We start from the raw sequence: 25,000 nt of genomic DNA on the forward strand, positions 1-25,000 counted from the left end.
ACGGAGGGAGGGACGGAGGGAGGGACGGAGTTAGAGAGGGAGGGAGGGAGGTAGGGAGGTAGGGAGGGAGGGAGGTAGGGGGGGAGGGAGGGAGGTCAGGGAGGGAGGGAGGGAGGGAGGGAGGGGAGGGAGGGAGGGAGGAGGGAGGGAGGGAGGGAGGGAGGGGGGAGGGAAGGAGGAGGGAGGGAGGGAGGGAGGGAGGGAGGGATGGAGGGAGGGAGGGAGGGAGGGAGGGAGGGAGGGAGGGAGGGGAGGGAGGTAGGGAGGGAGGGAGGGAGGGAGAGGGAGGGAGGTATGGGAGGAGGGAGGGGGGGAGGGAGGGAGGTAGGGAGGGAGGGAGGGAGGGAGGGCGGGAGGGAGGGAGGTAGGGAGGGAGGGCGGAGGGAGGGGAGGGAGGGAGGGAGGGAGGGAGGGAGGGGGAGGGAGGGAGGGAGGGAGGGAGGGAGGGAGGAGGGAGGGAGGGAGGGAGGGAGGGAGGGAGGAGAGGGAGGGAGGGAGGGAGGGAGGAGGAAGGAAGGAAGGATGGATGGAAGGAAGGAAGGAAGGAAGGTTGGATGGATCGATCGATGGATGGATGGATGGATGGATAGATGGATGGAAGAACAAACGAACGAACTCATTAACAAACGAACGAACCAATGAACAAACGCACGAACGCACAAAGTAACGGAAAAAAAACGGACGGACGAAGGGATGGAAAGATTAATGAATGAATGAACGCATAAATAATTAAATAAAAACAAAAAACAAAACAAAAATGTTTAAAACATAAATACATATATGAATGAATAAATGCATGAACGAACGAACGAATGAATGATCGAACGAACGAACAAACGAAAAAAAGAATTAAACAAAGACCAAAATCAAAAAATAACGAAATAACAAAAGAACAAACAATAAACAAACGCACGAACGCACAAACGAACAAACAAACGGATGGACGAACTGACGGACGGATGGAAGGATAAATGAATGAATTAATTAATAATTAGATAAATAGATGGGTAATTTATTAAAAAAAATAATTAAATAAAATTACGTTCATACTTTTTGTTTGTTATTATTTTTTCTATTGCATACTTAAATATAATTTAACTACATGTATCAACAAATGCATAGTGTTTTTCAATATATTGAATCTATTGTACATTTCACAGGTATTACAAATAAACCACGAGGTAACAAGATAGATTTACTTTAGCATTTATTATATTCAATCTTAAAATGTTCTAAATTCCTTGAATAAAATAAATATTTGCATTCCATATTTAACTTTTTTTTTTAAAGTTCAAGACCTAAAAGGGCGTTTTTCTTCATTATTTTCAATAAATAATCGAGAGATCGAGATACCGTGACATAATCCCTTTTCCTTCGTTATCTATAAATAAACTATTTATTTATAGATCTTTGATCCAGGTTATCTACAGGCTAACCCCATACCAAATGGTATGATGGTAATACCATTGCCTGTCCGTACAGGCTAACTCCGTTAACCTAAGGCCTGTTGAACAGACTAACTCGAGTCGTATCGGGTGATGTTACTGTCATTGCTTGTAAACTTTTTCAAGGGAGAAAGAATTAAATATTTGAAGATTTTTGTTTTCAATTTTATTTTGTTTATGTTATATGTATGTACATGTATAACAGATACGCATTCACAAATGCTACACACGGTGCTCATGTCTTGTACGCATACTAGTTGGTGTTAATAAGCAATGTTGATGGTTAGTATATTAAATTGTCAATAGCAATATAATATGTTCGTTAAAAAATCTTCATGAAACACCCAGAAAATTGCAAAAGGTGTTAAATGGCAATCAAGTGTTAAGTACATTTTTATCAACTGCACCGGGATTGTCCATATCAACACTGACATTGTATTTTAAGAGACCTTGTTCACAGATTTTGGGTTGTATTGCAGTTTGTCATTCAATACTATAAATTGATAAATGTAAACATTGGAACTAAATAGCTCAAGTATAAAACAAGAATAAAATTTAAGAATGAAAATAAGGAATCCTCAACATTAGAGTAACAGTCTCACTCAACTCGACCATTCGTGCACACGTTGTGGGTTGTTCATTTTATACTTTATATAAGTAATCGTCGTAATGTAACACAATATAACGATAACAACAGAACTCTCCTAATTGTTCAATCGTTTCGCGTTGGTAATGCTCTATAATTTTCAGGTTTTTGAAAGCGTCAAAAGATGCATATTATGGATATTTGAGAGCATGGTAAATGTTCAGTATTATTGTTTCTTCGCAAATATCATAAATAAAAAAATATTTTGCAAATCTGAAACCTTTTCTTTCAATTGTGTCAATATAACAAAAATTGAAACGGTCCCTTAAAGTAGCATATGATGAATACATGCTTAAAGCACCATATGATGAATACATCCTTTAAGTACCATATGATGAATACATCCTTTAGGTACCATATGATTAATACATTCTTGAAGTACCATATGATGTTACATCATTTAAGTACCATATGATGAATACATCCTTTGAGTAACATATGATGGATACATACTCTAAGTACCATATGATGAATACATCCTTTAAGTACTATTTGATGAATACATCCGTTAATTACTATATGATGAATACATCCTTTAAATATCATATGATGAATACATCCTTTAAGTACCATATGCTGAATACCTCCTTTAAGTACCATAGGATGAATACATCCTTTAAGTACCATATCTTGAATACATATTTTAAGTACCATATGATGAATACATATAGAAAACGAAGATCTAGTCGAATACTAAATAAGTTTATTCAGCAAGGCTTAGAATACCTTAACCACAAGCCTTGGCGAGTGGCCAGAGGTTCTGGTTGCTATGCCGAGCCAATTTACGTATTTGTAATTAGCACTTACCTGGTATTCTATTTATCCAATCATTTTCGCATTTTTCTTACTTCGTGTGTTAACAAAAAAAGAGGCTTAACCCGAAATTAAAACATCAACTGACGTGATTTATATAAAGAAAATTACGTCACTACACTGCACTGTTTTGGCGTTTCTCAACAGTGTTTAGAACCCCCAAACATTATCAGATATGATTGTTATATCAATCATGCGTTCTGTATGATGGAATGAATTGAGCCTCGACATTGGAAAACTGGGCTTAATGCATGTGCGTATCGTGTTATCCCAGATTAGCACACGCAGTCTTCACAGGCTAATCATGGACGACACTTTCCGCTTTTATGGTATTTTTCTTTCAAAGAAGTCTATTCGTAGCTAAAGTCCAGTTTAGGCGTTAAGTGTCGTCCCTGCTTGAGCGTTTTCTGCACAGGCTAATCTGTGACGACACTACGCGCATGCAATAAGCCCAACGGCTTAGTTTGTTTTTTGACTTGTATATAGTAAAATATTTGTTTTCTTACTTGTATCTAGTAAAATACGGAAGAGAAATAACTTGCACATTATGAATATAGGACACTGTTTTTATGCTTATCGCAATACCAAGAATTTTATTAACTTTGGCCAGCCATAATAATCTTTCTATTTAATCGACGAAGGAACCACAAACTACGGTTAAAACTTCCTTAATGTATCTGAATTTGTATGCTGGGTCCAATATTTTCATCTTTAGTCTGTACCTGACTATGTGTTTGTTTAAATCTCAATATTTGTGCAATATGAAATTAATGCTTGCCGTTTTAGTTTCTACTGGTATTGATATATAAAATATGTGTGACCCTATTGCCGGTTCTTAGCTAATACTAGAAAAGCGCCGACTTTTGCCAAATTAAAGACATAATTCTTGCCTCGATATTTGTTGTAAATTATTGGATGTTAATTAACACAGTAATGAATTTAAAATATGAATATAGCTTAAACTTCTATTTACATTCGGCTGATTTATTTCACCTGGTTGTTGTTATGAATCCATGTAATACGTCCAATGCATGAATATATATGTTAAGGAAGTAAAAAAGTGATTCTTTGAGCACAATTGTATTTGTTTCGATGCAAATGCATAAAATCTTATCATAATAGAATCTTATTGATTTAAAAGATAATTTTCAAATTTTCTCAAAGAAGAAAACATCTTAAAAGTAATCTCCTTGCGAGGATGACACACTTTTTGCAGAGCTAATGTGGTTTGATCGATAAATCGGCGTTAAACCGATTTAAAATCGTGCCGGGCAAACTGACTTTAAGACGAGTTCTGATAATATTGGGCTTAAAGGGGCCTTTTCACAGATTTTTGCATATTTTGAAGTTTGTCATTAAATGCTTTATATTAATAAATGTAAACATTGGATCTTAAAAGCTCCAGTAAAAAATCAAGAATAAAATAAAAACAAGGAAAAAAAAGTAGTCGGTATCAGGGCTCGAACCAGTGACCCCCGGAGTCCTCGAGTTAGTCTGAAGTAAAACGCATTAGCCCTCTCGGCTATTCCGCCGAATATACACAGTTTAAGTATTTTATACGTTATATAAGCAATCTTTGTAGTTTCGTAAATTTAAACGACAACAACAGAACTCTCGAAATTATTCAATCGTTTCGCGTTGCAACGCTTTATAATTTTTAGGTTTTCAAATCGTCAAAAGATACATATAATGGCTATATTGGACTATGTTTAATGTTCAGTAATACTGTTTCCTCACAAATATCACAACTAAAACGAAAATTTGCGAATCTGAAACAACTTTTTTCAATTTTGTCAATTTACCAAACCGTGAAAAGATCCCTTTAATGCATATGCGAAAAATGTCATCCCAGAGTCTGTGCAGTCCGCACAGTTTAATCAGGGACAGCACTTTCCGCTTTAATGGACTATATCGTTTAGAGGAAGTCTCTTCTGAACGAAAATCCGTTTGATGCGGATTGTCGTCCCTGATAAGCCTGTGTAAACTGCACATGCTAATCTTGGATAACAATTTATGCAAATGCACTAAGCGCAGTTTTCCCAGTACGAGGCTCAAATAATAATAACAAATGCAGGCGATTGTGGGTGTCCCACTATCTTAATATAAAAAAATCTTTAAATTTTGAAAAATAATATATTGGTTTCCCAATATTTAGAGTTTTATTTCATACAATATACAAGTCAAATCAGGTGCCAGCAATTTGCTAACGTAAGCTTGAGCATTTTAATGCCTTTTTAATATCTGAATAAAATTATACTTAACACTGACATCGAACAAAACCCCTTTTTCTTTTCATTTTATTTAATGACAAAATGCTGCTAGTACAATGATGAATGATAAATGATGATAAATGATGATAAATGATGATAAATGATGATAAATGATGATACATGATGATACATGTACTTCAAACAAAGTATGTACGCCTTTAATAATAACTGTATTCAACGCACATATTTGTTCAGATCGATGCAAATCTGATCGTCTATACAACATACAGTTCGCAATAACCACGCACACATTCAAACATAAAAACGAATGCATACAATTCATTCACGCGTGGTTGTTACCATGACAGCTGAAAAACACCGTTGCTATGTAGGATAGTTTTTGTCATCGTTGGCCAGGAGAAACCCTGGAAAAAGCGAGGCATATTGCAAGTGTTTTCTTACATATGATACTAACTGATTTTCGTACAGATACAGAAAAATCTTTGTAAAACAACTCATTTCAACTCAAAGAGTTAGTTCCGAACCGGAGCACAGAAAACAATAATTCTCTCCTAAATTGCGCAGATAGTAATCAAAACAATGAACAAGGGCATTTTATTTTCAGTGGAACGTCGGTTAGGCTATTATTTGTATTGTTTACGCTTTATATTACAGATAGAAACTTCCTTGTGTCAAAAGATGTAAATCCATGCCAGTTAATCAGTGTAACCTTTGTAAAGCAATTTATAGGTTTACACACAGTTTATGCGCAAAAAGCATAAACTCTTCGTTCGCACCTAGTGTAATAGAGTATGGCTCCCTCCCTCCAACAGACGTAACCGAAAATGACGTAACCGGAAGTGAGTCGGGACGCTGTCGGTCCGTCGGCCACGCCCAACTGCCGCCGCCCCCACCGGATCCTCCTCCAAACATTCCACCACCGCCGCCTCCACCGCCGCCACCGCTACCGCCACTTCCCCCGTTGCCCATAGTAAACACCTACGTTTTATAATTCTTAGTTCAAAACAACTTCCTTCCTTATTTAGAAGATGATCAAATTCTAAACAAGAGTTAAGCATAACATTTAAAGATAATCAAGAGATTTACTTATTAAAATCCATTGTAGTTCTAATACACTGTAGCAGAAGTGAGGTTTGGTAAATAAGCTTGATTATGTCGCATACGAAACTGTTTGTAAACGTACTTTATTTGTTTAGCTATATATAGTAACATAAGTATTAAATACTAGTAACTGACTGCTTTTAGTGTCAATAATTAAGTCATAAAGTGTTATTATGCGAGCGTATTTTCGCAGCTTTTATTAAATTGCAAAGCCTTCTATTTGCGAATTTACGAAACAACGTAAACATACCTGATGTAAAACAGAAACAAAAAGTCCGGCAAATACAAATGTTTGTTTATTCAGATTGAACATGCGTGCTAAACGCGCGTTAATATAGCGCTGAAAAAACGCCATCTCGCGGTTTCTCCACCCGGTTTTCCCAAAACCTTTGCGAAAGAAAAACAAGATAAGTCATTGTTTTCCGAAAATGGTGGAAATCCATCTTGACGATGTCACTGAGGAAATTGACCCCGTTCGAGCTTGTCTTAGATCTGAAATATATGAAAATGAAAGACGTTTAATTCATTCACCCACTGATCATGTATTTCATTCGTGAAAAGAAAAGTGATGGGGTCTGTTATTACTAGTTATTACAGAATTGCTATGTTTCAATCCGGTGGCTAAAATCGTTGCATTTGTTACCTCCCTATAAAACGGCAACCGGTACAAACCACAGGTGGTTAGCGTGTGGCTATGATATTAATTATGTATCATTCAAAATGATGTTTTCATTAATTAATATCATAGCCACACGCTAACCACCTGTAATACAAACACGAGTATAATTATTAAAGATCTTAAAGGATGATCTTTTTATTAAGCTATTTTTCTTATTGTATGAAAAACAGTGCAATTATATGAATACATTGCCACTGTTTGCATGCATATAGTTCACAGTAAAAAAGGAACTAGTAAATAACGATTTAAATTTAAATACACTTACTAATGATACGAAGCTACCGACGTTCACAATACAGACATGCATGCGAATTATTAGCGCTGTAAATGTGTTACTATCACAGATAACGAGAAAGCATTGGCGTTTCTGATTGAAATTTTATTCAGTTGGAGAATATTGTACAAACACTTAATTTGACTCCAGTCATTGTTACCTGATACATATCAATAAATAAGTGAACCACACTCTGGGAAAACGGGGGTTAATGCACGCACGTGCGTCAAGTGTCGCCCCAGATTAGCCTGTGCAATATGCACGGTTTCATAAGGATCGACACTTTAAAAAAGTCTCTTCTGAACGAAACTCCAAATAAGGCGGAAATTGTCGTCCCTGATTAGCCTGTGCAGGCTGTTCAAGCTAATACGGGACGACAAATGCATGAAGCCCCGTCTTCCCAGAACGCGGCTCATATTTATATATTCATATTAGTTTTACTTTGTGGTTTAAATGTAGCGACACAATCCACAACACAGTGCAGTGGTATCTTAGGTATGTGTTAAAAAACGGCATTAAAATAGTATGTTTAAAGGTGTTTTATACATGTATTCATTGTTAGCATATACACAGAAACAAACAGAACATGAGAACAATGCCTTCAATTCAGAAACGTATTTTCGTTTTGCATTTTCAGAAAAAGATTCTCACACAAACTATAACATTTGTCAAATAACACAGGTGGTACGTAAAGTGGGCGTTTCCTGGGAAATTGCGCAATAAATATTCAATGGGATTCCACAAAATGACTGGTTTTACTATCAACACAAAAATGCGATAAAAGCCCGTTTTTCCCATGTGCTATAAATGTAACGTTACAATTATTCGATTTGCAACTAAAAATATACAAATGGTTAATAATCACAGACTTTTACTTTCCTTTTCTATAGTTATTCCTATAATTTTCTAATCTCTTCCCGCGGCAAATAAACGGTAACGAAAATCCACGAAATCGTTTCGCGCTAGATCTCTGTATTTTTGTTACATTTTTGGATTTTATTATATTAAAATAGTAACCCATTTGGCCAAAGAGAAGGGTAAGCCGAAATATGCGTTCAATTTTTTTCAAATATTTATTATTTAATAAGTTCAATATTACATGAACAGTCTGTTGTTGTTGTTTTTTAATGTTTTGATAAAGTTTCAATGGGGGTAGTAATCGGAACAATACATTTCCTTCTTTTCTGTCACCGTATTCTTTTCATAACTTAACGTTCAATACCTCTGGTCCACAGAGCATGGGTAACGGCGGCGGTGGCGGTTATGGCGGCTACGGAAGAGGAGGCGGTGGTGGTGGTGGTGGCGGCGGTGGGTTGGGAGCCGGAAGTGGCGGCAGAGGAGGGAGCTACGGTAGAAACGGCCAGGATGGAGAGGATGGTTTTTTGTTTGGAGCTGGGGGCGGAGGGGGAGGCGGGGGTGCCGGCGGGGGACGAGGCGGAAGAGGAGGACGCGGGGGCATTTTCGGCGCTAACGGCGAGGATGGGAAGAATGGACACTAACCCATGGACTTTGACCGCACTGACGTTTGTGTACATTGCATTAAGTTATTGACCTAAATTATATAATTCACATTTCTGAGACATTTTGAAAAACTTAAAAAAGTGCCGCTACTTAAGTTCTTATACGAACTTGGTTTCGGTTTTATAGGTATTATATGATACATATATTTGTGTACTTTGAATATGCAATTAAATTTAATTCCACTGTCACTATTTTTGACGAAATAACCGCCAATGATATAAACTTACTTATATTTTAACCTTAGTATCAACACGTTCAGTATTTGTGTTTAAGCGATGTCATTTATTGGCATACGTGTTATTTCAGCGATTTTCATTTGTATTTGATATGTTCATAAAACAGACAGAAAATTGAGAAAATGAAAAGATAAATCGAATAAGATATATTATATTGTTTGTGTTACGAAATTAGTATAATTACTTATAACTATACATGTCACACAGTAATTTACAGCGGTCGTTTAATGAAAACAAAAGTACATGTGTGTATTATATTTGAAGGTGGTATATTTTTTAGCACAGGCGCTCGGCATTAGCTACTACCCCATCCCCGCAGATGCTACCCCCTCCCAAACTCTCAAAATTGCCAATAAGTAATAAAACCATTACATGACAAAAAAAGTTCGTCGATTTTTTTTACTTATAGTTTTATTTGTGTTTTGGAGTCACTTCGTCGGTAAATTTGTCAATAGGTCAGTTCGCAGAAAATGTTACGTTTGTAGCGACAACTACTTTAATATTCATCAAACAATTAAATAATAACTTCAAATATGTCATCACGATGACCAGTACATGTTCAAGATAATAATACATAGATTCCTGAGCTATGGGCCTTTGAAAATACCTAACAAAATGGTGCTTTGTATTAGGGACCTTTATAACATAGCTATATTCGAATATTGTTTAACTCTTAAAAGGACTATGCCGTTTAAAAAAGGGCAACATCGGTTACTAAAAATCTTAGTTTGAAAAACTTATTGATTGCAGATAATAACGGATGAAACCCTCGATGGATAATACAAAAATACATGTAGTTAATGCATTCCGAAATCAAACAATACATTATGATCATTTGAAGCTACTCTTTCATCAAAAAGGCCCACGTTCAGCAAAAATACGGAATACCGTAAGGACCATCGTGGTTACACATTTATTCCATAGGGCGACAATGCGATAGTGCGATAGTACGATGGCGACAATGCGATAGTAAGATGACGACAGTGCGACGATACAATGGCAACAGTGCGATAGTACGATGGCAACAATGCGATGACGACAGTACGATTACGCGATTGTACCATGGCGACAATGTGATAATACGATGACGACAGGGCGACAATTCTGTTTTCAATTTGATTGGATAAACTTGGATAAACATTCTTTATTATTTAAAATATCCCGTCCGTTACCATACTCCTCTTATGGTGAACAAGTGCGGTGTGTATAACACAAGAAGGCTTATTCTTTCCGAAAGCCAAAGTTCTTACTCGGTTTCCCATCATTTTGCTGAAGTGTATTATGCATCATTTCTCAGTTGGCGAAAACGAAAATGAAACTAGGTTTTTTCTTGGAAGATGATGAGATACCGTCGGTATTCAAATGTATGAACCTTGAAAATTTTGTAGAGACGAATCGATGAAAAATAAATTGCTGATCGTTAAATTTTTCGAATAATATAAATATCACGCCTTTAAAATACCAGCGTAAATACAACTTTATATTTTGCGTTATCACTACAAATGAAATAATTTGCAATATTGGTGAATGTAAGCAAACCTGGTATCCGATGATATTACTTTAATAACTTGGATCTTTTAATGATTCTTTTTATGACGGCACAATTAGTTTGTTTTAAAAGTCTATTTGCGTGTATGTGACAAACATAATGATTTGAGTCATAATATATAGATATTATATATATATATATATATATATATATATATATATATATATATATATATATATATATATATATATATATATATATATATATATATATATATATATATATATATATATATATATATATATATATATACAATTTTCAATTTGGCAAAAAAGTAAAACTATTCTCGTCATAATAATACTGTTTTTCATAGTGTTTCAACTTCTTTAAGTACCAAAAAATGCCAAAACTAATCGTAACGCAGGATTTTGTATTCAGGGTGTTAAGTCTTTCCGCGCCCGATGCAGCATCGAGGAATTGTATATGTTGCGTGTACGATGGCGTATTTAGATACCGAAAAGGAAATGAGCTATGCTTTTTAATTAAACAAGAACTTTTGCTTAAACAAATATACAGTTCCCATGCTTAACTATGTATATTGATTGTTTGTGCATTCATAGTGTGTGGGTACCTTCGGTGGTAAAGAGTTACTTTAAATGATAGCGAGCCATCGTTCCCGGTATGTCAGTTTAGTCATTAATGTGGTTTTATATCCCGATTGGCAATACTCCTAAACCTTCCAAGCATTTACCCACACATCGACTGACCGCCAGCGGGTCAACTAGGTCACCCACAAGTTGCTCCGGACCCGAGATCGCCGCTGTCCTGAAGGTGGCACCTTCATCTACCATCTTGCCGCTCGTGGCAGGGAGAAACACCAAACCATTCATCGCTACAGGCGTGTTTTACATTTGTACACTACCGTGTGTTATCTTAAAGGGGCATTTTCACGTCTTGGTAAATTGACAAATTAAAAAAAGTTGTTTCATATTCGCAAATTTTCGTTTAGTTATGATATTTGAGGAATCAGTAAGACTGAACATTTATCATGCTCTAATTAAAATAGCCATTATATGCATCTTTTGACGATTTAAAGACATGACAATTATAAAGCGTTGCAACGCGAAACGATTGAATAATTTGGAGAATTCTGTTGTCTTCGATATATTTTGTGACACTACGAGGATTTCTTATATAAAGTATAACATACATCATTCATTGTATAGGCACGGATGGCCGAGTGGTCTTAGTGTTAGACTTTTACTCCAGGGGTAAGTGGTTCTAGCCCGGTTGAGGATTACTTGTTTCTTTCTTTAATTTTATTCTTTTTTTTTACTAGAGCTTTTTAGATCCAATGTTTACATTTATCAATATAAATCATTTAATGACAAATTTCAATACATGCCAAAATCTGTGAAAAGGCCCCTTTAAGTAGTTCCCGAGCCAACAATAACAAATTGAGCACCAGTAATTGTAGCAGCGTGGTTGCTTATGAAATACAACTTAAAATGTAAAATACTTTATCACAATATAAAATTTGGCACATTTACAAAATTAAAAAAACGTTTAAAAAGATATATAAACCCGATCAGAACAAACGTTTTGCTCGTTTAAATTGAAATCCTTTGTTATAGCTAAGTTTTCAATAATGCAATCACGATTTATATTCAGAGGTATCTTTTCAGTGTGCTACTATAATAGAGTATGTTTGGAAAATCATTGCACGTACCGGTGTTGTATTGCACAAGTTTGACATGTGGATATGCGATAGGACCGGTGAAAGCAATGTTTTAAGGCGGGCTTATTATTAGTTTCTCGGACATCGTTTTTTAAATGTTTGATGATGATTTTGAAACAATATTGAAAATGTTGAATTACATCGTAAATGCATTTTGGCGTATGTAAATGCATACTTAGTAAATTGTCAACAACTTATAATTAGTTTGTTTTATAAATAATTACAACATAATGACCATGTTAATTTTAATTACAAAAACAGAGAACAAAGTTGTGTTAACAATGCAGATGGAAATCCCAAAACTGATCAATTCATTTAAAAATATAGTCTCATTAACATTGAACATAAACATGTATATTTAAAATAATGCTAACATCGAAATTTGAACGCACAATCATTACTTTTCGGTTGGAAAAATGAAGCCTTGTCCTTTTGTCCCCACGGTGTTTAATATATTCGCACCAAATTGTTGTTTTCCGACCGATAAACAAGATGGTTTTGTTAAATATTATAGGAAATTTAATACGAAAACATATTTGCTTAAAACGAATTTCGAGGCACATCAGCGGTTCTGAGAATAAGAAGCTATTTTAATACAGACAGCTGACCGAAGTTTTCGGGACAAGAGAAGTACGAGCTGGATCCTTATTTTTATCAAAACGCTGTACTTCACTGGTTTCAGGTTCTTTTTGTTTTGCGTTTTGTGAGAGTCTCTCTGATTCATTTGTATTTGATTTTTAAATCCGATAATCCAATACTTTAAAATTAAATACCCTGACCTTAAAACTGCATATTTGGACTCATCATACGCGGAATAAGATATATTGTTGATCGAGAAAACTAAGTGTTCTAGATAGTTGGGTATATTTGTTGCGTATAAAATATATTGAAATTAAAATCATGGCTATAAGAATCGTCGGACTGTGTTTTCTTTTCGCGTGTACAGGTAAGATAATAATATTGAATTATATGATTATTGTGTATTGATGTTTGCTATAAAACATTTACATGTTACGAAAAGTCTCGTGTTTAAAACATATATGTTGAAATAACTCTGTACCTTGGAGAAAAGAGAGCACGCGTGTTATTAAAGCCTGCAGATCTTACTAGACTTGCTAGCAAACCGGATATATAAGTGTAGTGGGTGTGGGGTGGGGGCACATGGTTAACTTGTTCCATAAATGTGTTTTTCCATTGAAAAATAAACGATGAACTATATAGCCATTAAAAGAAAAAAAATAAACAAATCGATAACACCGTTTTTACAAGCAGAATAAATCGTGCGAAACTATGAAATAAACACTAAGTGAATATAACAATTATTTAATTAATCACTCACATTTCATAATCCAATTATATTAAATGATTAATACATACAACTGGTTTACAAATCACCAGGTTGTAGTAAATGTAGAACACGACAGTGGATTTACATCAACTAGACGACAATCTCGGCAAATGCAACGTGGTCAGTAAATTTACAATAAAAACATTGATATTTAATGGCCATGACAATTTTGAAAAGGGGACATTTTTCATTTGCGATTGGACATACACATCTTTGCATTGACCTTGATGGTTGAACGCATACTAGAGAGAGAACAGCATTTCCGGAAAGAAGTAAACGTATATGAAAAGGAATATTATAAATGTACCTGTACTTCGCAGTTTCCATCTTCTTAAAAAATTATCTAGACATTTTAAAATGTAAGTCATTAAACACATTTGATTTTTTTGTCGGAAATCTTTAAATAAAATGAAACACGTATTAAAATTGACACACATTTAGAACACATTTAGAACGGAAATTTCTAAATCATAACGATATGTTCCACATACAATCATTTTGAAAACTATCAAACAAACACCTTAATTACCAAACTAGAACATTATTTACAATAAGTTCACGATTCTTTTTTTCAACACTTAGGTGACAGTTTGGTAAAGCGTATTAGAAATGTACAATGACACAATGTCACGAATTATATATTTTTTTGCAATATTTAATGAAATACTTCATAAATACCAAACTATTTCAACAGTGACAAAAGTTATAGTATTACTACTGTTCAAATTAAATACAAGCAGACCCTAACATAAATTGACCAGCGCATGTTTGTTTAAATTTATAATTTAAGCGCAAGGCTAAAAATGTAAGCTAGCGGTCACGAAAACATATTACACAACGGTTTTCAACCGTAAACTGAAGACCATTTTCAGAAATGAAATTCACTACACACGCTTTTTCAAATACTTAAAGGGAAACATCTAATGTTAAAAAGTAATACAATATCCTGAGCGATTTAAATAACAACGAGCCGAATTTAAGAACGTATTTTCGTACGCAATATTTACATTCGATAACGAAGGAACTAATTTTTTTGTGCACATACACATACGTTTCTAAACGTGCGTGATAAATATTACAATACAATAATTCAGTAAAAACTTACTTGATTTATCCCATCGCTTTTATTAATTATCACACATTCAAATGAACACGTTCACACAAAACGTCTAAAAAGCAGTTACGAGAGTTGTGGTAATGGACTTCGAAATTGAGAGTACACAAGTCACGTGGAGTAAACAATTCGTCACATAAGCACATCAAAAAAATGAAAGTTCATAGTTAAGAAACGAATACACTTGTCTTACTGGAGAAATTCAAATGTCATTTTGCAGACATAAACTTTATTCAAATTAATGTTGCATACCTTAGGCGCTGTTCATTTACACTATGAAATTAGCTATACCTATCATTAAATAGAAAACACAATGACAAGAGATCTTATGATGTTGTTCATCTCCTAAGCAACCTTGGGAATTTTTCTTATATTACAATGGAAAATGACGGATGACCATCCTTGCATTTTTATGCTTTAAGATAAGAATTTAGTTCCTTTTTTATATAATACAAATCATAATTCACTTCAGATTAGTGTTTTTCTTTTCAACAGTCTAATTACGCTGTCATTGTTTTGACTTGCGCTAGTATCAATACTTGTCTTAGTTAATCGTAAATTCATTGCCGATTTGCAATATGCTTAAAATAACCCACACGAACTAGACTTTTTCCAAGCTCACATTGTGTGTACGTTTGTACAGATCACATTATTGGTAAATGCCACATACATCACAGAGCAAAAAAGAAACATATAAAGTATTTTATTAACAGTACATCACATACATTATACAAATCAACCTACAAAATAATCAGTAACATATCTGTCAAATATTCCATTCAAAACAATCACACAGTAAAGAGATATTATATCATTTACTCATCCAACACATATTTTATAAATACCAAACATGTCCATTGTAAAACTTTCGTTTTTCGTTTTTCTTTAGGTCCGGTGTCATGTTACGAGTACTGTCACACAGGGTACTTAGACTATTCATACTGCACCAACTACTGCTGCGTTAGCTCACCTAGCTACTACGACTATTGCTGCATCTCCAAAAGCAGCTACTACGACTCTTATACGAGCTCGGTTTCATTTTCTTATTGGATAATTGCCCCAATCGTCATTGGAGCTATCGTGGTCATTGGAAGCGGCGTAGCTATAATCATGTGTTGTTGCGTGACCGTTAACGGGAAGACTCGCGTTCAGGCCTTTTCAAGCAGGCGTGTGGGGACGACGTCGATAGAAATGAGTGAGTATCAGACATTAGAAATGAGAGAGTATCAGGCATTATAAATGAGTGAGTATTAGAAATTAGAAATAAGTGCGTATAATACATGAGAAATGAGTGATTATCAGACATTAGAAATCAGTAAGTATCAGACATTAGAAATGAGTGAGTATCATGCATTAGAAATGAGTGAGTATCAGACATTAGAAATGAGTGAGTTTTAGACATTAGAAATAAGTGAGTTTCAGACAATAGAAAAAAGTGAGTATCAGACATCAGACATGAGTGAGTATCATAATTATATTAGAAACGAGTTAGTTACTGTAGTTAGAAACGACCACATTTGATTGATGATGATAATGAGCATGATGTTGGTGACGAAGATGACATTAATGATAACTATGGTGATGGTGATGAAATGAAGGATGATATATATGTGTTGCATTCTAGTGGTATTATTTAGATTGATGATGATGATGGGGTAGTTATAATGATGATTATTAGATTGATGGTTGTGATTATGATGATAGCGATAACGATGATGAAACTAATGGTGATGTTGGCAGTGAGGATGCTAATTCTGGTTTTATTCATCACCATGATGGTGGTAGTTAAGTTTATGCAGTCTCTTCCTATGATGGTTATTGACTTTTGCGAAGTTCAACCCTCGGAATAATTGTTTTGCAGCCTCATCAGTAAACCAGCAGCAATCAACGATGAACAGACTCCCTTACCCGCAACAGTACCATCAAGCCAACCCCATGTACCCGCAACCCTACCCCATGGACCACCAACCCTACGGCATGGTTCCCCAGTTCGGCGTACTTCAGGACCCCATGCAGTCTGGTGGTTCGCAGACGTCAGTTCCTCCCCCGTACTCCTCCGAGCAAGGGAAACAATATGCAATCAATCTTCCAAAATACTAGAAATGGCGTTATATCAAACGGACAATTTAATAGTATTGAAGTAAATGCTATAATGTTATGATATTGAACAGAATTTATCCCATTTTCAGGTGTGTAATGATGTAATCAACCCCCGATAATAATCCAAGCTATATTTAAAAAATAACCTGCAGGGATAAAGCCATCACCCGCATAACAAAGACGTCATTTTGTGCTTTCAGATTTCGACATTTGATGGTATTTATGTTTTTAATGCAAAAACGGCTATTTTTTTAGTGTTTTTTTTCATAAGGTTGACATGTAATAAAGGTAGCAATACGTTTACTATCTCTGCACGAAAAGGTGTTCCACTCCTCAAGACTCGTTGTTTTCATAGCCTTGCTAAATAAAATGATTTGTTTTCAACAAAAACCTTGTATGCACTGTATTCTTTATCTTTTAAAAATGACAGACTCGAAGATTTCTCCTGAAACGATTGTTTACATGCTACTTGATGTTTTGTGTTGTATTACCATGAGATTAAAATACAGGTGCACTGACTTATTATACACGAATTGCTTGTATTTTTTTTTGTTTTCCATTGAAATGTTGGAAGACCATGTTTTACGTAATATTGTGTGCAATTTCTTAACGTATTGCTTGATTGCTGATATATTCTTTTACCAACAGTTATATTATCAAAATAAATTTTGTATTATTACTTAAAAAACGCATAAGAGCATAGCGTAAAGGCAATTACACAGATTTAACAAGTTGCTGAATTATCAAATTAACAAATACGTCCTCAAAAAATAATACTACACACAGCCGATGTAAAAAACACCATAGCAGATTAATATATCACTATTTTATGTAATACAATAAAAATAATCAAGTGGAAGAACCCATAACAGTGATTGCAGAGGTTAAGTGGCTAATATTAAAAGAAAACTTAAAATATCGAATGCAAATAATTTGATGCAATTGTTCAGGATCAGTATTGGTATAATTACACAATTAAATACACCCGATAAATATATAAAAGGTTTGCTGGTTATATCGGAATCTTTTGTGATAGCTGAAATGTTAATCATACAATCACGATTTAACATGAAAGGCACTTTGTCTTTGAGCTACTACGATAAGTGGGTAAGTTGGCAAACTCATCGGTGTCATGTTGCGTATCATTTACCGCCGTCGAAACACAATATATTTCATATTCGTTTAAACAAACAAAAGGCATACAAATCGTGCAACTATAAACCAAATCAATGGAAAGAAATTGCACAAAATATTGAAAGGTATTCACAAACAAACAAAAAAATGGACAAAACGTTCATCGGATTATTGGTTTTGTTCACTTATGCAGGTAAGATCAATATATTTAATTATCATTAACTGTGATAAGTATGATTATTTAGTATGGATATTTGATAAAACCTGTAACGGAAAAAACACTTTGGATACAAGTGTCGCGGTTTAAACATATAAATATGAACCACTTGTTTAAATTGCAAATGAGGTGTAAGTGTTGTCCAAAGAAAAAGATCATACTGTTTAAGCGTGCAGATGTAAATTGACTGTAAGGTGACAGGACCAAGTAGTGGTTTATATCTGAAATCTGACTAAATAACTATTTCTTTATTCTACCGGCTACATGTCACTTAAGTGATACATTCGTGCGCTTCGCTCGCAATCCAGTGAGGTTCGACATTTTCGGTGATATTGTTTCTTTGACGTTTGCATAAAAGTTCTAAGAACCGAACTCTTCGCAGCGGTAACCTCATAGGTTATTTAGAAACAATCAAATCCAATCGCGTGAGTTGACTCGGTTCGTACCCATTTGATAAATAAATGCCGTTCGTCGGAACAATAGGATAACCCTTGTACTCCCACGAGAAGGTGAAATGTATAATCGAAATTTTAAATAAACAATCTAACGTTTCATTTTACTAAGGCACTGGTGTATTCGAGTGAGCGCCCTTGATCTGGTAAAGCCGCTGCAACACATTATGCATAAATAACAATGCAGATGGATGACTTCACTCAAATGCATGTTCTATACCAAAGACGTTTTTAAAAAAAGATAATAATGTGAAACCCTAGCAAGAAGTATGTTATTGTTGCCATACATTTCCGAACTTGAAGCATACTTAATCAATGCGTTGTTGATTTCTTGAACCAAATCTGGGATTTTCATTTCGATTACAATGGGAAATATCGGCACATCATCCTTTTTATCGCTATGCTTTAAGACAAATATTTTATTTCTTAAATAAAAGTATATTTACAATTCAGTATTAAAGTGATATTATGGGCATTCTTCATACTCGAATTGATCTAAAAAGAATTAAAAGGTCACAAGAGTTATTTAAAATGTGGTTACTGACCAATTATCTGCAACTTATCTTGCTACCAGTTGTTTATAAAAAAACATATTATGTTCAATATTTTACATGACTCACCCAGTTCTTTAAGCCGGAATGAGCCATAAAAGAAAATAGTGTCTTTGTGTCGTATGAACGAACCTGCACTAAAACTAGATTAAGATTTACACCGTTAGTGTAATAATTTCTGTCGTCAGTCGTCAAAACGAAAGTACGGTTGATATTCAAATGCATTATTTTTCTCTTTCCGGGATATTGTTTTAGCATGTTGATGTTGCATTTACAAATAAAAGTGTATGTTAAGTGAAAACACCAACAATAAACAACGGTTGCGCAGACATCTATAAACTGTAAGATGCCAATAATATCAACTTCCTTATACTTTATTTCCTTGCTAACAGTCCATACGCTTATTCATTGTGTTGTCAATCAGCATACTTTTCGTCGTTCGTTTGACATTTATTGTTTATTTGCAAACAAATCTTTCGGAAAATAAAGAACACTATGAAATTTTTTGAAGGAATCACATATTTCGTTTAAGTCAGCACAAATCACACACTTACCAAACGTTATATCAATCACTTAATCAACATGTACGTGCAATCAATCAAGGTTTCTATTTGCAACACATCACCTAGTATTCCACAAGTCACGATACAAACTACAATTCTTAATATTCGACTTCAATCACTAATAAACAAAATACAAATACAATAAAATTAAATGCCCAATTGATAAATATTCCCCAAATGTCACAAATGTACACGCTACAACAATTTTCGTTTTCCTATAGGTTCTGTCTCTTATGAGAAAACTGTTTCACAGGATTTGGGCCATACGGTAATGAATACTGCTATGACAGCTGCTGCGATGTCCCTGATAGCATTTACAGCTATTGTTGCTTTCCCAACAGCAAATCCAAATCGAAGTCGGACGAATTTTCTTATTGGAAAATTTCCCCAATCGTAATTGGAGCGATTGTTTTTATTGGAATCGTCGTTGCTTTCGTCATGTGTTGCTGCCGCATTGCCGCTGATGGCAAGACACCTTATCAGGCTTGGACCAGCAGGCGTGAGGCGGCGACATCAATAGAAATGAGTGAGTATAAGATATTAGACACACGTGAGAATCAGTTTTTAGAAATGACGTAATGGAGAATTGCATTTTGGTTCCGCCGGTAGGTGTTTTTTGTATTAAGACGCCTCCCTTATAGTGATGATCATCCCTTAAATCATGATGAGGAAGTGTGCTATAATTGTAATCATGAAAAGGTTGATGATGATGATTACAGAGACGGTGATGATGACGATATTGATTAGTAATACGGTGAGGATTGTGGTGGCGAAGATGAGGATAATTATATATATAGATTGCTTTAATTGCAATGGTGATAATAATACTTATGATGATGATGTTGATGTTTCAAATGATGATTACAATAGTGATGATTGTGATGATGATGGTGATGATAATGATGATGGCAGTATTTGTAGGGATAATATTGGTGGTTGTTGCGATAACCGTGGTGATGATGGTGATGATTATGGTTGCCATGTTTATAATTATGGTGGATATGCAGATTATGCAGCTGCAACCGATGAGGATCAGTTACGTCTGCAAAATTTAAAACTACGCGTAATTTTCTTTGCAGACACATCAGAAAACCAGCAGCAATCCACGATGATCAACCTCCCTGTCCCACAGCAACAGTACCCACATGTTTACTCCATAAACCAGCGACCCAAACCATTGGGTAGTTGGAAGTCATCCGTTCCTCCTTCGAACTCCTGTGAGCATTGGCACCAAAATGCAAGAAATGTTCCTTACAATGCCATAATGTAGAAGGAGGCAGTTTTAATGTATTGTCGTTAATGTTATTATGTATTTGCTTTTGGAAAAATAATCACCCCATCATCAGATGTACAATAAGGAAAAAACTCGATAAATTAACCTAACAATATATCAGAAGTCACTTTCATTGATAAATTCAACCCCGAAGAATAATGTCTTAATTTTTTGTTTTACATTACGACGTTTGATGGTCATCACGCTTTTCATGCTAATGTTGTCGTTTTTTTAAAGGCTGACATTTTGGAAAAAAGGTGGAATCTACAGAAAACCGGGTCATTGATCAACAGCACCAATGTATACAGCATCAGTAATATAATCTTTACTGATTGTTTGTCTGTTCTTTGATTTTTGTTAGTTTATATCGTAGGTTTTAGAGACATTTTCATTGGTTTAGTCTAAACCGATTGTGTACATGTGTTTCTAAATGTTTTGTGCTTTTATACCGGATTATACAAGAGACAGTTTCACTGATATACTCTAAACTGATGGTTTACCTGTTGTTTGATATGCGTGTTTGCATTTGTAAGGCTTTGAAATCATCATGAAGTCTACATTAAAAAATAGGTATTTATTGCGACATATTCTGCTATTTTGATACAAAGTGCTGCATTGTTTACAAATTGTATTGCAAAAATAAACATTCATATATTATCAACATGAAATTCATTAAGTGTATCGACATTCACGTTACAGCGTAACGTTACAGAAATTAAACCGATTTAACAATGGCCTAAATTTTAAGGAATTCTTAACAATGTCATTTTACGTTTTACTGAAATGTCTCCATTTTAAGATGCGAAGTAAAACTTTAAGAAAGATACGTGTTTTTTGTTTGTTTAAGAAACCTCGACGATGAGCCACACAACTTGTTCTAAATATCATAAAATTAAACGTTGGACGTTAACGCATGTTTTTGTTTCATTTTTTTTTCAACACACTTCAAATCCTTTACAGTAACTATTAACGTCATTGTAGGGTATTTCTCTTTTGAAACTTTGCTAGTTACGTACTTTTATGCTAGTTTATATCTGTAACTAATCGATTGACGTAAAAGTAAGGTATGTAGTATGTACAATTAAATTAATGCAAGCAATATAAACTAAACGTTTGATGCCATCATATATTATATTGAAAATTAAGGCAGAATTAATATATTTCTATTTATAAATTTTCAAAATAGTGCACTTTAACCTACATGTTTTCCAAACAGTTATTAAATAAAACGCAGAGTCCTCTTGCATATGAAGTGTACAAACTAAAATAGCATTCACCATCTTAATGTGATTATATCTTTTTTTATTTGACGAAATCAAATGACAGTCTTGAAGACAATTTATATGAGCATTTATACTTGTTTTTTTAAATATTTGAAAACAACACTTTGTTAACATTATTCAGACCACGCCAGTTGTTTGATACATCTTTGCAATATCCATTCTCAATATAAATGATCATTTTCGTTGACGCACCATATAGAACAAAACGAAATATCATTTACCACAGTCGATGATCAAGAAATTTCATCTTCGTCCAAACGAAAACACATGTCATAACATATTGCAAGTTTAAACCAAGACACGAGAGAATACATTTCAATAATACCAAATGGAAAAAAGTCAACTTATTCCCAATTAAAGCACGAAAATTGCACACCTCAAAAAAGAAGTTGCAATAACAGTCGTAACGTTGGTCATTTTTTCAGTGATTATTGATAATGTCTTATGTGAACTATATGTTCTTCTTTGTTAAAAAATTATCAACTGTCTTTTAATGCGTTTAGCATCAAAGCCCCTTGAATGTATTTGTTGATACGTGATCAATCCGGAAAATGAAATATTATTGATCAAAACAAATAAAGCGCTTGATCAAGACATTTTAGAATTAATTATTGCATGGACAATATATTGAAACAAAATCTTAAACGAAAACAAAAATAAAAGATGGACAACACATTTTTCTCTATTTGCGGTTTTGTTCAAGTGTACAGGTATGATTATTGTATTTGATTATGGTCAACTGAGCCAAGTAGACAAAGTGGAAAGACATACTTTGGGCTTAATGCCATCTTAAAAAAGACGACCATCATGAGCCAGGATGCCAGGAACGTACCCTGCATTACAATCAGCGACTTTAACCTGGAGGTAGTCGACGACTTCACCTATCTTGGGTCAACCATCAGCAGAAACATGCCCATCGATGTTGAGGTTTCCAAGCGCATCGGAAAGGCTTCAGCTACCATGGTCACACTATGAGTGTCTAGGAGAGTAAGCTTCAACAAGGGAACACCAATATCAGGTTATGTTAGGCCTGTGTTTTCAGCACCCTGCTGTATGATATCGAAACCTAGACGACCCTCATTTGACATGAACGCCACCTCAACATCTTTTTCATGCGGTGTCTATAGCGCATTCCAGTAATCAAGTGGATGGATCGTATCGCACACAGTAGCATTCCAGAACGTGCTGGGATCACATGCATTTTCGTCCTTCTTACTTTAAGTCATCTCCAATAGCTTGGACGCTTGCAAAAGGAAGTTATGTATGGCCAGGTCGACACTTTCACGAAACCCTTGGGTCGTACGGTCTTCAGGTACAAGAATGTCTGCAAGATATTTCAAAGCTACAGGCACCTGGGAAACTTGGGCCGAAGATTGCACCGTCTGGCGACAGTCAATAGACACAGTCAGCGAGGCAATTGATACAAGCAAATTCGAGCATGCAACTCAACAGAGAAGCCTGCGAAAAGCACGCGACTCCCTTTTCTCGACATCAAGCCACTCAGGGGGTTGTGACGTCCCACATTGACCTACTTAGCCTCATTAGGCGTTGCCCCCAGAAGTTACAGACTCAAGAGAGAATCAGTATCCATTCCCGAAACTCAGCACTGAAAACAACTGTGACAAGTATAAACGATGCCTTTGTACCTATAATCTCGGTCAAAAACTCTTCGCAGCAGTTACCTCATTTGTTATTTGGTACGCTCGGAAACAGTCGAAGCCTTTCGCGGGAGTTGACTTTATTCTTACCCACACGGTTGATGACTGTTTCACGTTTAAACAATTGGAAAGCCTTGTGATCCCACGAGAAGGTTAGAAACGAAATTTTTATAACCAAATTTAAAAGTTATTTTTATTAGAGAACTGGTTCATCGAGTGAGTGGATATTGTAAAGCCATGGGAACATATATAGTGCATAAATTATAATGATGATTTTACTCAAAAAAATGTTCTGTACAAAGAGGATTTTTTTAAATAAATAATTATGTGAAACCCTAGAAAAAAGATGATGCTCTTATAATTAAGCTCATATCTTAGAAAATACTAAATAATTTGTTTGAACGTTATCTTGAAATTTTAATTCGATTTCACTGCGAATTCGAGGATGAACCTCTTATTGTGCTTGATTTATATGGTAATGATTTTGTTTGTCAAAACTATAACTATATACTACAAACATTTTTCATTATCAAATTCCATAAATGACTATTTGCTTGCAACAGTTTCTATTCTATCATAGTTTTAACTTATTGTGGTGTCAATTTCAATAATTTTTTTCTTAGTTCATTTTACATTCATTGGTCATTGGCAAAATGCTTAAAATAAAGAACAAGAAGCAAAATTCTAATGATAACACATTTTGTTATTAGCACCGATCACATTATTGGTAAATGCTATATTAATCACTGGATATACAAGGGTATGTAGTCTATCACTTTGTCTATTGGCGAAGCATCACGTACTTTCCACCTACCACGAAACATACGACAATTGTATCAATGCTATATTTGACAAACTTTTCTCATATCACACAATTACTCAATCAACTAATATAGTTTATTAAACAATTGACAAATATTCTATAAATACCAAACATTAACGCGGTACAACATTATGTTAGTTTAACCTATTGGTCCGAGGTTTAGTTACACTTTATTTTACACCGGCGCATGGCCCACATATTATGAATACTGTTATACTACTAATGGATATACATGCAGTCACATGGTATCTAAGAATATTCCTGCAATAACAGTAGGAAGCTCAACACCAAATTGACTATGGGATTTCACA

The 25,000-nt window shown here is 34.8% G+C and overlaps 2 protein-coding genes and 1 long non-coding RNA gene across 3 annotated transcripts; 2 read left to right on the top strand and 1 right to left on the bottom strand.

Annotated features, from left to right (window-relative positions):
- Positions 1–5,187: 5,187 nt before the first annotated feature.
- Positions 5,188–6,642, bottom strand: LOC127839205 (POU domain, class 3, transcription factor 2-like). The gene is made up of 3 exons (XM_052367476.1): positions 6,487–6,642; positions 5,912–6,113; positions 5,188–5,539 (listed from the first exon to the last, which is right to left on the bottom strand). The coding sequence occupies exons 1-3, from the start codon at positions 6,589–6,591 to the stop codon at positions 5,499–5,501; spliced, it is 348 nt and encodes a 115-aa protein (XP_052223436.1). The 5' UTR covers positions 6,592–6,642; the 3' UTR covers positions 5,188–5,498.
- Positions 6,643–8,034: 1,392 nt separating this feature from the next.
- LOC127839206 (uncharacterized) lies at positions 8,035–9,105 on the top strand. The gene is made up of 2 exons (XR_008030221.1): positions 8,035–8,226; positions 8,425–9,105. It is a non-coding gene; the product is annotated as an uncharacterized LOC127839206 (long non-coding RNA).
- A 3,867-nt stretch (positions 9,106–12,972) lies between these two features.
- Positions 12,973–17,227, top strand: LOC127839252 (uncharacterized). Its single transcript, XM_052367534.1, has 3 exons — positions 12,973–13,119; positions 15,525–15,830; positions 16,497–17,227. Exons 1-3 carry the CDS (start codon positions 13,074–13,076, stop codon positions 16,733–16,735), a joined length of 591 nt encoding a protein of 196 aa, XP_052223494.1. The 5' UTR covers positions 12,973–13,073; the 3' UTR covers positions 16,736–17,227.
- The last annotated feature ends 7,773 nt before the right edge of the window (positions 17,228–25,000 follow it).

The sequence above is a fragment of the Dreissena polymorpha genome, chromosome 7, assembly GCF_020536995.1.
Source record: "Dreissena polymorpha isolate Duluth1 chromosome 7, UMN_Dpol_1.0, whole genome shotgun sequence".
In the NCBI taxonomy this organism is placed as follows: domain Eukaryota; kingdom Metazoa; phylum Mollusca; class Bivalvia; order Myida; family Dreissenidae; genus Dreissena; species Dreissena polymorpha.